This window comes from Mixophyes fleayi, chromosome 10 (assembly GCF_038048845.1).
Source record: "Mixophyes fleayi isolate aMixFle1 chromosome 10, aMixFle1.hap1, whole genome shotgun sequence".
NCBI lineage: Eukaryota > Metazoa > Chordata > Amphibia > Anura > Limnodynastidae > Mixophyes > Mixophyes fleayi.
This window is the reverse complement of record NC_134411.1, coordinates 93,117,035-93,132,746: the sequence shown is the minus strand read 5'-3', so window position 1 is coordinate 93,132,746 and position 15,712 is coordinate 93,117,035. Positions and strand designations below refer to the sequence as shown.

Here is a 15,712-nt window from a genome sequence, read left to right as displayed (position 1 = left end):
TAGTCTGTAATAAAAACCAGTGCTGAAATATCTCATAGTACATAAAATGGCTGATATCCTCCTTCTTCTCTATGCAGTATTGCGTACCACCATCACACAGTAACTTTCATATTGTCTCCATGTTAGGGGAGTGACATGTCTGTGTTCCTCAACGAACCTTGGTCTACACAAACATGGCCGACGCATACAATTCCGCTGACGGCGGTGCAGACACTTTCAGTACAGGGCTGAGTCTGAGGGAAGAGAAGCCACTGCTGGCATAGTGACACGGGAGAGTGGGCTTGGTCCTGGGAAGTTTCCTATTGGGCACTCGCAGACCACGTGAGAAGCATCAGGTGGGCGTACCCCTGTGCTCCAGTGACTACTGTCCCTATAAGAGGCAGTGACAGCCCCGCAGGTCCTGTCCTCCTCCAACACTGATCCAGTCATGGCCCTCACCAGTGACCCCGTGTACCACAAGCTGGCCAAGCTCTATGAAGCCAACCATGCCACTCTCAATCTGAGGAAGCTGTTTGATGCTGACAAGGACAGGTTCAGCAAGTTCAGGTACAGTATGGGGCACCTGGGATCTCTGTCTTATATAGATCTAGTTCTATATAATGTTCAGTGACGTCATATGATATCCCTATACGTCACTCATCTCTACCAACCTCCACCCAGGGGGTCTCTGTGAGTGTATATGTAAAATAACATTGCATGTTTCCTGCAGGAGGCCATGTCTGATACAATGTATCACTTGGATTAACCCTTTCACTGCTGGAGTGTGCTCACTGTAAAACAAAACATGGTTATATTGGGGGAGTTACCATGGCTGGTCCCTTCAGGAATGAGGTCCCATCAGTGACCTGCCATGTGTGTGTGTGCCCTTCATTCATCCTTGTGGGTTAGTACGTGCATCAGCACACATCACTGCAGCTATGAGATCATATTTAAGGATCACTCACTTTCCTGTACAGCTCATTGCAGTAGTATGTGGTCTTCATATTGCCCTCTTGGCGGTTTTCTGTGTACTTGTACATACCATTTTATATAATTGTGACCCATGCCATCCTTAGATTGCAAGCTGTGTTGGTCAGATATTGATGTTAAACTCTAAAGCTCCTACATAGGTTTCTGTGCTTCTACTGTGCACAAGGAGATGGCAACATAATGGGATTTTCATTTCTTGAAGGCTAAGTGGAGAATCCCTTTCAGGCAGCATTCATTAAAATATCACCATTCCTTAGTTGATGAACAGATGCCCTGCACACTACTAATGTACTGCCTTTGTGTGGACCTAGACATAGAAATCTTGTTGATAACACTCCATCTAGGTGTGAACTGGTGGTTTCAGTTAACAATCATCAATTTTATTTTAAAATAATGTAGTTTAAAACTGCTTGAACTTTGTAAAGCTGCATTGATATTTATTTTTAATACATTTAAAAATAATCTTGTGTACATATATATGTTAAGCTTGTGGTGCCTTATTTTCAGTTCTCTTGTAACATTTCAGTGGGTTATTGCAGTTGAAAATTGACATTTAATAGATGTGGTTACCAATGGCTTTTGCATGTGTTTGAGCCAAACAAGATAACTGATTCATGTCTTGTCAGAGGCATTTTTAAGACTGAAATTAACTAACTGTAAATGCATTTTTTTTTTTTCTATATTTTTTGTTTTTTTTAACTGATGTTAACATGCAGAGAAAAAAAAGCCAATGTGTAGGTACATATAGGCAATTTCTGTAACTATTTCGCCACTGACTAAAAATCCTGATCATGCTGATTCATGCGTATGCATCTACACAATTTGTTCACCTCTCATAACCAATCTACTGAGAAGATCGTGACTCTACACTCTACAGATATCTCCCTATACTGCTGGTCATGAGTGTGTACATGCTTCCACATTTGCCCGACATTGTTTATAGAGATTTTTAGGAAATTTATAAAACCAAATCAACAAATGCAATGGGTTTTGGTGATATAAAACATGATTGTGGGTGTATACACTGTTGCAATATCTGACCAAACGGTTGAGTTGTGTGATCTGCATGATAATCACATGGGTGTACCCAGCTTTATTCAAGGCAATAAATGAATGCCAGCTATGTGTACTACCAGTTCATTCATACTTTGTTTAAAGAAAAAAGCATCTCTCAACTGTTAATCCTTACTATGATAGATAAACTGAAATATATATTCACATATTTTTTTTTCTTACTCTAGACAGCCGAAAAATAAGCAGGAATGTTTGGAAGTCCTCTTGTGTAATGGGGACATGAATTTAATACATTTTTAATCAACCTCTTTAAATTCTCTATTGTGCCACCATTACTTCCCTCATTTGCAGTTGCTGTCTTGCCTAACAAACTTGAGGAACTATATAAGATGTGGTTAATTGTTCCACAATTTTGCAGAATCTTAATTGACCACAGAATCCTCACTGGCTGTGCAGAGCGAATACAGTTTGTTTGTGCCCAATATGACAGATTTTCCAGGAATTGTCAAACAAAGAGCTCCTCATCCTGAACAACCTATAGTTTGTTAACTCCTGTGTACCCAGAGATGTCCTTAATATTCAGTGTAAATCTTTAGTCTGACATTGTCTCCTCTGGCTTGGTAAATGAATTATTAATTTTAATATACATGCATTTATCTGCAGCACTGCTATTTATATAGTTTACCCTCTTCATGGGTATATTTAGCGTAACCTTCAGAGTTGATGGTCTCACCCCAGTTGCCCTACCCGTCGCTGAACAAGGACATTTGGCAGAGGAAACAACTGCATGCGTGTTCTAATCTCCAGGCAGATACATGGTTTTTAATAGATCCTCCGCTTACATAACATCACTTGGGTTGAGCAAAAGTGCACAATAATGTCCCCATTTTTAAGCAATGTTGAAGTTCTGCAATGCTGAAACTTTATTCCTTTTTCTTTGAGGATGCTGCTTAATTTCCTGCTCTGTGGATGGGGTAAGAGGGTGTGTTGGAATAGATTCGATGCAGAGGAGGTTTACAAGTCTAAATGGTTCCCTGTTTGTCTGAGCATAACTGTCACTTGCAAATACCCTAATGGTCTAATTGTGATGGTCCTGCCTAACTCAGGGTACTTGGGAGGTAGAATAGAGATTCTAGGCTTAACCTTTATTTGAATACTGACAATTGCATTATAAAACTCTTTAACCCTGGGCTCCAATTCAAATCTTGACTATACACACCTATGCACTTACTAACAGGGTGTGGTGTACACTACTGCTGGATTGAACCGCCTCTTGGCAGCGCATGTAGTACTGTCACCAGAAATATTTCACATGGATTTTGTTGACTTATTTAGGAATGTTTCCTATTCAAGAATATTTGGACCCATTTCTCATATTGCAGAATAACATATACTCACAATGGAGTTCTTAACACCACCCAGCAAAGTGTTCTAATACTATATTATATGCCGTATACCACTGATCAGTGTTTGGGTGGAGACTAAGATGGGGCAGGGTGCAGACTGTACTCTGAATCTTAATAAATCTGCAGAGTAAAATGATCTTAATATGAATGGTGGAAATTTCCTTCCAGTCAGGTACAACAGATACAGAACTAATCAGCTGACAGCATCTTATATCTCTGACCTACAATGTGCATTATGTCTTGTATCTTGCAGCTTTAGTCATTCATTAAACCTTAATATTAGTCTTATTTACATTGACTGTTTTCCTGCCTTTCCATGATGTCTAATATCTGTAATCCCTTATAATAAGGGAAATGTTGTTCTTTAGATTATACTAGAATATAAATTTGTATTTGAAACAAGTTATATGTAAGAGGCGCTCCCTATATCCATGTGTAGTCGCTTTAAAAATGAGTCGTGTGACCTCTGTCAAAATAGAAGAATATTAATAAAATCTCATATAAAAATGATGCGTATATATCTTCAGTTGGATCTAATGTTTGATCTGATGCGATCTATTGCTGAAGCAGCAGTAACAGGAACATCCACAAAATAAATTATATACACAGGGTTGGTGCAAGCCTTGAGGGTCCAACATCCTCCAATCCTGCAAAAATATCAGAAGTGGGGCACCTTCCTCATGCATTGCTTGCCCACCAGGGGTAAGAGGGGGGGGGGGTGGTTAGGGGGCTTAGCAGGTGTGGGCGGCATCCACTCTTCCTGGGATTGGTGCTTGGTTGGCACATTATAGAAAAGCCCTGGAATTGGTGACTGTCATTCAGTGTTTTTACGCACCCACTAACCACTGGTGCTAGATGTACATAGATGCCTTGCCAATTATATTGCAAATGTAACTTGATATGTTTGCAGCAGGATTGGCACCTTCTCCCCCTGCTACATCACCCTGTTCTGTGTTTTTTTTAACAGCAAAACCCTCGCAACCGGAGAAGGTGACATCTTGGTGGATTTCTCCAAGAACCTGATCACAGAAGATGTGTTCAAGCAGCTTGTGGAGCTGGTAATGTTGTTCTCCCATCCCCAAAAATGTCCAGGACCAGCTGGACCCAAACACCATCTCAACTGTTAGATTTCATTGAGTGAAGTTGGTCCAATACAAAAATGGAAACTATTTCCTTTACAGTGTTGTATAAGATGTGTAATTTGTTTAGTGATAGGTTGGGGTGTAGAATTTATAATGCACCAGGGTAGACTGACTCTCTTTAACCATTGCAGGCCAAATCAAGAGGTGTAGAGTGCGCCAGAAAAAAGATGTTCTCTGCAGAGAAGATAAACTTCACAGAGGTAATGTCTAACGCCTTTCCTGGCAAACTCACCAGCGGATGACCCTGGCTGACAATCCTTGTTTAAAATAAATTATTATAAAAGATCAGATTAGATTAAAAAAAAAAAATCAATTGGGTTTTGTTTTCATATTGGGATGTCCAGGCCCCAAGTGGGTCTCCTAGTTGCTGTCTGGCACTGTACACAGTAACACTGCAGTAATCTTTGTAGAATGAATAGGGAGCGGTTCACAAGGAGAACGTAAAGTTCACCTGAGGCTCAATCTGCAGTCATTGTATAGAGCAGTTCTGTAATCTTGGGTGTGTTTCTTTTACACTGGATGCCAAACCACAAACTATGGAAAACAAATGGTTGAGTTTAAGTAGCTATGTCCTATCTCTGGGGATAATCTAGTTCTACAATATAGGTAATTGGATAAATCAATATTTGTTTTGAGTCTGTTTAAACTTCTGTTTTAGAATGGTTTTATGCCCTATCCCTTTTGTCCTATACCCCCTCAATATTGAAGCCTATTAAGGGCTGGCCACTTAGTTTAGTGAAGTTAAGGGAGATTTTCATGGGTTTTGCAGGATTGACAACAACCAGTTCAGACATGCCTCCAAAAATACTCTAAAATTAAGAAACCAGCTTACTGATCACTCTGACATTGAGCTTTAAATCTGTTATCAGCGAGTGTCGTAGATCACTGATTGTTCTCTAATGCCAAAACCCTGCTCTCCTGTTCCTGCCGCCTCTAGAACCGCGCTGTGCTACACATTGCTCTGCGCAATCGTTCAAACACTCCAATACTGGTGGATGGCAAAGACGTGATGCCGGATGTCAATGCTGCGCTGGAAAAAATGAAGGGGTTTTGCCAGGTACCGTGGGGGCTTTATAGTAACAGTGCATACAGGAATCCAGAAGAGTCAGTTTCTTTAAAAAATGCCTTTGTCTCTGTAGAAAGTGCGCAGTGGGGACTGGAAGGGGTACACTGGGAAGGCCATGACTGACGTAGTGAATGTTGGGATTGGAGGCTCTGATCTGGTAAGACACTTGTCTTTGATTATAACCTTTCATTGCCTGGGGGGGAGGGGTGCAGTTTAGAAGACATGGCCCATTGTGAACCTGCAACTCTTTCAGGGTCCACTGATGGTAACCGAAGCTCTGAAGCCATATTCCAAAGGTGGCCCCCGGGTCTGGTTTGTATCCAACATCGACGGCACTCACATGGCCAAGACTCTGGCCGAGCTTAACCCAGAGACCACGCTCTTCATCGTAGCATCCAAGGTAATCATTAAACCGTTCTAGACAAGGTTGAAAGTCAAGTGTTGCCAGGAACAGTCTGCTGACCTTTGTATTATAATCCATAATGTTGATCTGGTCTAGCTTTCATTAGTCACCCAAACCAGTATCTCATTGGCTAAAATTTGGCTGGAATTTGAATAAACTTTTACCATTCGGTTACATAGATCATCTAGAATGAAACTAGTATGCTTCTAAACTGTTTATTGTACTTTGCTAGTAATTGTCAACTTTTTCTTACCACCTGTGATAGAACTAGCTGTCTGGTTCCCTCCCCATAACCTGTCTGCTGTGTGTTCTATTGTGGAAGGGACGTTGTACTTGGAGTAACATTTGCAGATCTGTTATTTCGCAAATCAATAATGACGCAGATTCAAAGCTCCGTCCCTCTATACTACCAGGCAGCAGGGTGGGTCTCTTGGCATAGGAGCTGTGGGATATAAAATAACTGGAATGTTAACCTGTTCTGTGCTGGGGTTAGACTAATATTCACAAGTTTATGTAATCTGTCCCTCCCCCAGCATTTGTTAAAATGTATTAACACTTGCTATGCCAGTTGAGTGCTATGATGTCCTGTTGACCATTTAACCAAGAGTTCAATGGGATCACTGACCAGAGGTCTAATGTGTGTGGGGGTTTGGGTGAGATCACCCCTTTATCAAATATCTTAACTTGTGATAAGTTGCTGAAATGTTTGCCTGAATGTTAATGGCTCTCCTATAAACCAGCTTGTATGTTGGCTGTACTGTGTATTTGTAAGTTGGATTAAAATAGTATTACAAATTCTAGTGTGTGTGTGTGGTTCCAAGTTTAACTTATTGCTCCATGTTTAAAGAAATATATTTGCACACTTTGGATTCACATCTGTAGCTGGATGAAATTTACAGGGCAGAAGTTAGTGCATAGCCCACGTAGACCCACATTGCCTCATCTGACCACAGAGAATATCTCTCATACCCACGTTATAATTTCTTGTCAATCTCCTTTCTCTGCTCACTCATGGCTTCCCCCCCCCCCCCCCCCTCAGACTTTTACCACCCAGGAGACCATCACCAACGCTGAGACTGCCAAGGAGTGGTTCCTACAGTCTGCCAAAGACGTGAGTACATTTAATAAATCCTAATCATGATATAAGCCAGACATTAGAACTGTAGGTGGTACGCTGGTAGACATCTCATCATGATCTGATGTCTTAATTTCTAGTACAATAATCAACTGTATTATGGGCATCCTGCCTGTTACAGGTAATACTTCACAGAAAGCTGGCCCTGCCACCATAGCCACAGAAAGCTGGCCCTGCCACCGTAGCCACAGGCAGATGTGAAAAAGAATACAAAAATGTTATCTCCATTTTATAGTCCACTTCACTAGTTTTAGCATTGTGCATTATAACCAAAAGGGGACAAGGGCTCTGAAAACTGATTTTTGTATAGAAATTCTGAATGAAGAATATATCAAGGTTTCTATTTTTTTTTTTTTTTTTTTTTTTTTTTTTTGTCCTAAATGTATTCAGTGCTGCCATATAAAATGTCTAAAACCATAGAACACCCCATATTATAATGGGTTAACACCCACTAGCAGTGCACGTCTGACAGCGCAGACTCTCTGCCAGGTCATGGCTAATGCCATTTTTCTAACACTAATCCCGGTCGTGTCTCTAGAGTTTGCTCTTCATATGTCATTTAACTGGTATAAACCACAAGGTTCAGATTCCTCTGCCGTGTTAGACCCCTGTATAGAAGAGACTCCCTCTGTTAGCAGCAACTGTGACCCAACAGTTGCCCATACATAATTCCCTTCATCTTGGGTATCCAGTTTATTTATTTAGTCATTAAGAATTTGGTTAAATCTGTCAGTATACTGACGCCTTTCATGTTATATTCCAGGCAACTGCCGTGGCCAAGCACTTTGTTGCCCTGTCTACCAACGCGGTGAGTAATTCAGATTTTTATGCTTTAAATAATTGGTATGTTGGTTGGTAATATCCTGGTCTAACTGTATGTTGCATGTTTTGTTTTACAGCCCAAAGTAAAAGCTTTTGGAATAGACACAGCTAATATGTTTGAGTTCTGGGATGTAAGTATGTTGGCCTTGAAATGTTAAGCCATGATGAAAGTAAATGCATTATTATAATATCAGTAAATTTGAGTTCCTCTTCTAAGTTTTATATTCTATAATGTGGTTTATATTTGTAAATGGGAAGTGAGTCTGGAGATCTAGCATCGGCATGTACAGTATATGAATGGCTTAGGTTTTTTTCATGGTGGAAATGAGCTGGTCTGGAAAGGCTTACTGTATATGGGGGAGGGGGCTGTGGGTCATCGTCAGATCATGTCCTAGACAGCCTTACAAAATGGGACTGTTGGGAGCAAATTTTGGCACAAACTGGAAGCTCATGTGCCAATGTCCAGGCTTCTCCTTTTGTGGCTCCTACACTCAATATAATGCAACTTCCCTTTTTCTGCAGTAAAGATTTAATGTGTAAACTTGGTTCTAATTTGTCCAACTTCTAGATTTTAACCCTAGATGAGACCTCTGTTCTCCGTGCTGTCAGTGTGCAGCCTGCGATGTGAGTCTCCCGTCAGACAGCTGGCTGGTAACATAACCTGTCCCTGCGCGGTCTCCTAGTTATTCTCAGGTCTGACCTTTCTCACGCTTTACAGTGCAACCAGCCTACTCTACACATAAAGGTCATCCAGAGTGTCAATGTCGCATGTATTCTTAGCACTGACCTTAAATATGTTGCGTCTTATAATGGTCAAAGGTTCTCATGAAAATCTAGTATATGACCCAAAAATGTATGTTTGTTTTCTTCCTCTTTAAGTGGGTTGGAGGTCGTTATTCCCTCTGGTCTGCCATTGGTCTCTCCATTGCCCTTCATATCGGTAAGAATCTTATGTTTTATTATCCTCCTGTCAGGTAGATGACTAAGGGTTGTATTGAATGCCTGGGATTGCCATTTGGAGCAACCTATTAAATATCTTGCTGTGTAAGACATCCCCTTAGCAACAGACTCCAAGGGGTAGATGTATGTAACTTAAAGGGCAAAGTGGAGGTGTTGCCCATAACAACCAATTGCATTCTATTTTAGAATGTACTGATGTCCAGAATCTGGTTGCTATGGGCAACTCGCCTACTATGACTTTTTAGAGGGTTTCATAATCAACCCCAATATCTGTTTAATAGTTGGCATTTAACTTTTGGTGTACAATAACTAAATGCAGATTTAAGAAACAAATTGCCAAATACTAGTATCCTCCATTAGCTGTTGACTAAAAACAAGATGTGGGTTAGTTGTAACTTGCTACCAGCATTGTCCAGGGGTGTTGGAACCAAGGACTTCACTTTTTTTGTTTTTCCCCCAGGTTTTGACAACTTTGAGAAGCTTCTGGCAGGTGCCCATTGGATGGTAAGTACAACAAAGGCTTAATTTTGCTCAAGTCTGCCCTGTGACCTTGCTCTTTATCCTGTTATAACTATTTAATCTTGTAACCGTGGTTGAATTGTGGTAACGTTATATTTCAGGACAACCACTTCTGCACAGCTCCTCTGGAAAGTAACATCCCAGTGATCCTGGCCATGCTGGGCGTCTGGTACATAAACTTCTACGGCTGTGAGACCCACGCCCTACTGCCCTATGACCAGTACATGCATCGTTTTGCGGCCTATTTCCAGCAGGTTTGTGGCATTGCTGACTGATATCTGCCAGAGTCCTGTTTCCATCAGGGCCAAGTAACCTGTTATACTGAATATTTCTCTCCCTGGCAGGGTGACATGGAGTCCAATGGGAAATATATCACAAAGTCTGGCACACGTGTGAACTACAACACTGGGCCTGTGGTGTGGGGGGAGCCTGGGACTAATGGCCAACATGCCTTCTATCAGCTCATACACCAAGGTAAGACCCACAATGCTTTGCATATAGGCAAGAACTCTAGATTCTTGCCATAAAATCCTGTATGGTAATGGTAAGGCTGAATTAAATGCCAATAATCCCATTTGTTTAGGAAAGGGCTTTGTCTATTGCATTATAGCCCATATTGCCTGATTATCAGGGATTATAATTCCACTAACTTTTTTGCCTGTCTGCTGGACCAGTGTGTATTAGAATTCTCAAAGCCACAGTAATGTGAGCAGGGATATGGGTTAGATCAGTTTTGGCTAACCTGTGACACTCCAGATGTTGTGAAAGTACAAGTCCCAGCATTCTTTGCCAATATGTAGCAGCTTATTGCTGGAAGGGTATGCTGGGATTTGTAGTTTCACAACACCTGGAGTCTCACAGGTTAGCCAACACTGGGTTAGATGCAGGTTTGTCTTAAACTGTGCCACCTAGTGACAGAACTGCAAAATACACTAAATTTCTGTAGTTCTCTGGCTATCTGTAAGGACTTGTGCATATTTCCTTACTCTCAAGATACTATTCATTTATAGTTTTTTCCAGTGTTTGGTTTAACATGGCAAAAAGTCACATGATGTAGTGAGCAGAGGGACCCCTCTTCACATGCGATTCCCCTTTCCCTGCCATCATGTGATCACCAAGGAGCTTCATGACTGACTGCTGGGAAGAAACAAACAATTGTTCCATGTAGAAGACTTTGTTTTTGTAGTGTTGGCTATATTAAAAAAAAATACTGCACTCTTTTCCCAGCCTACACATCAGGTCTGTTAAGTTAACTATTGACAACACTTTAATTGTACATAGATGTCTGGGCTTCTTGCACTATAACTGCCAGCCAGGATGTGCTGAGACTCTGTTGCTAAAGAGTCAGTGACTCTATAAATATACCTGCACTTTATCTCCATCATAGGGACTCGCAGAATTCCTTGTGACTTCCTAATTCCAGCTCAGACGCAGAATCCAATCCGTAACGGGCTACATCACAAGGTGAGACTGAGGGATGATTACACCTGGTACGTGGTCTGGCCTCTGACTACGTAACTGATATACCCTTAGTGCCAGAGATTTGGGCAGACTCTGCTGGGCCAGGTTAGATTTAAGTAAATGTACTTGCAGATCTGGTAGCACTTCGTGCAGATTCTATGTGGGGGTCAAAGGACAGGAGAGGTTCTCTTGTAGAATCAGCCAAAGCAATGAGAGGATTTGAGTAAATGTCACTTACACACAGTGGAGACAGCCTATGGTCGTGAGAATGCAGCCTTTCCATTTAACAGGAGCTAGTTACATGACTGACATTTTAATGGGCAAATATTTGAGTCACTGGTTCTCAGTGAATTGATGGATTCCATTCTCCTGAATATTTAGCATGCAAAATAGCTGCTTCCACAGTGTGCAGGTGACTGGCTCACTTTTAAAACAGACCAAATTTAAAACTGCCCCAAATTTAAACAATGATGTTTAGTTCCTCAACCAAGGAGAATATGGGTTCAGTGGCTGCAGACAATGTGGCTGCTATAAAGTTGAACAGAAGAAACTGTATCTGGCAGCCCCCTAGTTGGTCACCTGTTCAAGTTATGCAGATTATTTCACAGCAGACGCTCCCAATAACATCTCGTCATGTTTTATACTAGCCGGGGAATGTCCTAACCTGTGTTACTTTGTGTCAGATCCTCTTGGCCAACTTCCTGGCACAGACGGAGGCTCTCATGAAGGGGAAATCCACAGAAGAAGCCAAGGCTGAGCTGCAGGCGTCTGGCCTCAGTGGAGAAGCGCTGGAGAAACTGCTCCCACACAAGGCAAGTCCACGTTCTGTAGCCCAACACCACCCGGCTGCGGGAACAAGAATAGCGGTACTTGGTATCCAAGTGTTAGATACAAGTCCTCCTCTTAGCTTGGATGCTACATAATGGTATACAGCCTCCATCTACAGGGAGATTACCATGGGCCATAACCCCCTGCAGCACATTGGTGGTACTCAACCTGCAAGATGGGCCATGATGCACCCAGTGCCCCTCAGACCATGGTGGGTGCTGTATAGGGACCATAAGCTGGTATCAGACACTTGCCCTAACCAGAACTACTGTGCAGCTGGTTGCTTATGGTGCCCCCCCTGTGCAGCTGGTTGCTTATGGTGCCACCCCCCCCTCCCTGTGCAGCTGGTTGCTTATGGTGCCCCCCCCTGTGCAGCTGGTTGCTTATGGTGCCCCCCCCTGTGCAGCTGGTTGCTTATGGTGCCCCCCCCGTGCAGCTGGTTGCTTATGGTGCCCCCCCCCGTGCAGCTGGTTGCTTATGGTGCCCCCCCCCTGTGCAGCTGGTTGCGTATGGTGCCCCCCCCCGCTGTGCAGCGGGTTGCTTATGGTGCCCCCCCGCTGTGCAGCGGGTTGCTTATGGTGCCCCCCTGCTGTGCAGCGGGTTGCTTATGGTGCCCCCCTGCTGTGCAGCGGGTTGCTTATGGTGCCCCCCCGCTGTGCAGCGGGTTGCTTATGGTGCCCCCCCGCTGTGCAGCGGGTTGCTTATGGTGCCCCCCCGCTGTGCAGCTGGTTGCTTATGGTGCCCCCCCGCTGTGCAGCTGGTTGCTTATGGTGCCCCCCCGCTGTGCAGCTGGTTGCGTATGGTGCCCCCCCCGCTGTGCAGCTGGTTGCGTATGGTGCCCCCCCCGCTGTGCAGCTGGTTGCGTATGGTGCCCCCCCCGCTGTGCAGCTGGTTGCGTATGGTGCCCCCCCCGCTGTGCAGCTGGTTGCGTATGGTGCCCCCCCCGCTGTGCAGCTGGTTGCGTATGGTGCCCCCCCCGCTGTGCAGCTGGTTGCGTATGGTGCCCCCCCCCCCGCTGTGCAGCTGGTTGCGTATGGTGCCCCCCCCCGCTGTGCAGCTGGTTGCGTATGGTGCCCCCCGCTGTGCAGCTGGTTGCGTATGGTGCCCCCCCCGCTGTGCAGCTGGTTGCGTATGGTGCCCCCCCCCCCCCCGCTGTGCAGCTGGTTGCGTATGGTGCCCCCCCCCCCCCGCTGTGCAGCTGGTTGCGTATGGTGCCCCCCCCCCCCGCTGTGCAGCTGGTTGCATATGGTGCCCCCCCCCGCTGTGCAGCGGGTTGCGTATGGTGCCCCCCCCCGCTGTGCAGCGGGTTGCGTATGGTGCCGCCCCCCCCCGCTGTGCAGCGGGTTGCGTATGGTGCCCCCCCCCCCCCCCGCTGTGCAGCGGGTTGCTTATGGTGCCCCCCCCCCCCCTGCTGTGCAGCGGGTTGCTTATGGTGCCCCCCCCCCCCTGCTGTGCAGCTGGTTGCTTATGGTGCCCCCCCCGCTGTGCAGCTGGTTGCTTACGGTGCCCATTGGTGTTCAAAATGTCTTAGAATAACAAACCCACTACTGGAAACATCTAGAATATTTACTAGACTCCATTGTGTTATGGAAACTCTCCTGGCAGCTTTCTATCTTACATGACTGAACTTGTTAGTGACTTAATATCATTTACACTATGGAAACATTATCCCTTAATTCCACAATGGATTACATACGTACCAGTAGGAGTGGTGGTATTGTCACCTAACAGCACTCTTTCCTTGTCTACAGGTTTTTGAAGGAAATCGACCAACTAATTCTTTGGTGTTCACCAAACTCAATCCGTTCGTACTAGGAGCTCTAATTGGTGAGTCTATGTATACTGGGAATACTCTTAATTTGACTATGATCTAGTACATGTTCACTTTCTTTTGTCACTCAATGTAATTTGAAAAGTCATATTCATGTTTCCACTCTCAAAAGACCCCATAGTGGAATTATATCGTCATACACTTTAGTGCCACAGTCTTAGAAACGTAAGTTTAGCAGACAGATAGACCTACAAAATAGGTACTTCATATTTAACTAGTAAAAGCTGTTATATTTGTTAAAGTTGTATATAAAATACAAATGACTATTGTATTGTAGATGTCTGGGCTGGATCAGTAACTATTTATCTTAAATGCTGAACTGCAGAAAAGGTCATTTTTGTACCCAAAGAGAATAGTTGTGTAACATTGAAGCTCCAATTTATTTAAAATAAAATTGGGATTCTGGAAAACACACTAGGAACATACAGCACACTTTCCTGCTGGGTATTACTACGCAAACACTTTTTTTTTTTTTTTTCCCTTAATGGCTTGGGATTTAATCTTTGAAGTCACCTTTGTATTAAATACTGGATGTTTCTTGTACTTCTGCAAAATGTTTAGTAAAAGCTGTAGGTCTTATTTTCATTTATTTCCCCTCCCACTAGCTATGTATGAGCACAAAATCTTTGTTCAAGGAGTTGTGTGGGACATAAACAGCTACGATCAGTGGGGGTGAGTATCCCTGAAACCTTCCTACGGTCACCAGTAACCTGCCATATTAATGTCATGCTGGCTTCATCCGCCTCTTCCACAGCCAGTAGTGCTTGTAGCTGCCTCTACTTGGTTTCTTAGTACATGTAGGATCATACCCTACAGTTGTTAGCCTACAAGAAGCCATGAGGAGGACCTGGCTTGTCTGTAGGCCAGATAGGAATGCATCTAGGGTGGCAACATCTCTACAGCTTCATTTAATTTTGAATAACAAAACTAATGTAAATTCTTTTACTTGTTAGAGATTTTACAATGCAGCTCTTACAATGAGGCTGGGGAAAAGTAATAAGCCAGACACTTTCTGCTAGCTATTGCATATTTAGGTGGCCTCTAGACCATATTTATTCCTTAGTGGACTTGATGCCAACACAAGGTGTAATCTCATGGATATTTGTTGTAGCCCAAAAGATGGGTCCCTCAACTAATGATGAGGGATGTCACTGAGCCTTGTTCCTGGACTCCCCTGGTTCTTTCAGTTGGAGGCTGAATTTTGGTTAAGCACAAAACCGCTTACATTATGGTATATTGGCGTCTGGTCCATACAGGACATGTCTCTGATTAGGCATCTCGCCTACTCTGCTTTCTGTAATCCTATGTAGCTAATAACCTACAATGAAGTCTTATTCTTTGTACTATCCTCCCCTCCAAGCGACTATTTAAGTACAGACACTTAGCAGTAAAGCTTCCATGCCCAGTCTAGCCTGCAATTGATTTATAATTCTCAACCATCCCAATTATATTGTCCGTTTTCTCTGCAGAGTTGAACTTGGGAAGCAACTGGCCAAGAAGATTGAGCCTGAGTTGGAGTCGGATGCTCCAGTCACCTCTCACGATGGCTCCACCAATGGGCTCATTAACTTCATCAAGAAGCATAGATCCTGAACCCAGGAAGGGTTTCCAATGGCTGCACATCCGATGTCTCTGCTTTCAGCAAAAAGCACTTTCCAGACTGTAGTCTGTCTGTAGTTGTGTCCTTGTTGTGTCTGATGTGACTGCACCGTTGCAGACAACATATCAGGGAGCGCTCCGTAAGTGAGCAGGCTTTACCAAAGCTCGCACTTAGTCTGCTGTCTCCCAGACTTCTAGGTCTTTGTTCTGTTTTGCACTGTCCTGTCCTGTGCAAACATCAGTTTGCAAAATAAAAGTCACAAACCATGTCTGTTTTCTGTGTTTCTTGTTGGGGGATAACATAGGGGAGTGTACTGGCTTGTGATAGACTTAATAAATGGACACTGCTGCAACTCAAGAAAGGTTTCTTACAAAGCCCATAGCCTGGAATGACTAGTTTAAATGTCAAGATTTTTTTTTTTTCTCAATTAGGACCATTATTTCTTGCTCTATTGTGAGACTGAAATAAAACAAGGGTTTGGTCTCCAAAGAAGTAACCTTTCACAATTCATCTCTGAAACATTCTGTAGGCTGCACCAGTCTCTGGATTGGTGGTT

The 15,712-nt window shown here is 43.5% G+C and overlaps 1 protein-coding gene across 1 annotated transcript; it reads left to right on the top strand.

Annotated features, from left to right (window-relative positions):
* Nucleotides 1-328: 328 nt before the first annotated feature.
* On the top strand, nucleotides 329-15,422 carry GPI (glucose-6-phosphate isomerase). Its single transcript, XM_075189169.1, has 18 exons — nucleotides 329-546; nucleotides 4,357-4,447; nucleotides 4,663-4,731; nucleotides 5,469-5,588; nucleotides 5,671-5,754; nucleotides 5,851-5,997; nucleotides 7,040-7,111; nucleotides 7,899-7,943; nucleotides 8,035-8,088; nucleotides 8,837-8,897; nucleotides 9,378-9,421; nucleotides 9,538-9,690; nucleotides 9,781-9,910; nucleotides 10,824-10,900; nucleotides 11,581-11,709; nucleotides 13,477-13,552; nucleotides 14,162-14,228; nucleotides 15,026-15,422. Exons 1-18 carry the CDS (start codon nucleotides 428-430, stop codon nucleotides 15,147-15,149), a joined length of 1,662 nt encoding a protein of 553 aa, XP_075045270.1. The 5' UTR covers nucleotides 329-427; the 3' UTR covers nucleotides 15,150-15,422.
* The last annotated feature ends 290 nt before the right edge of the window (nucleotides 15,423-15,712 follow it).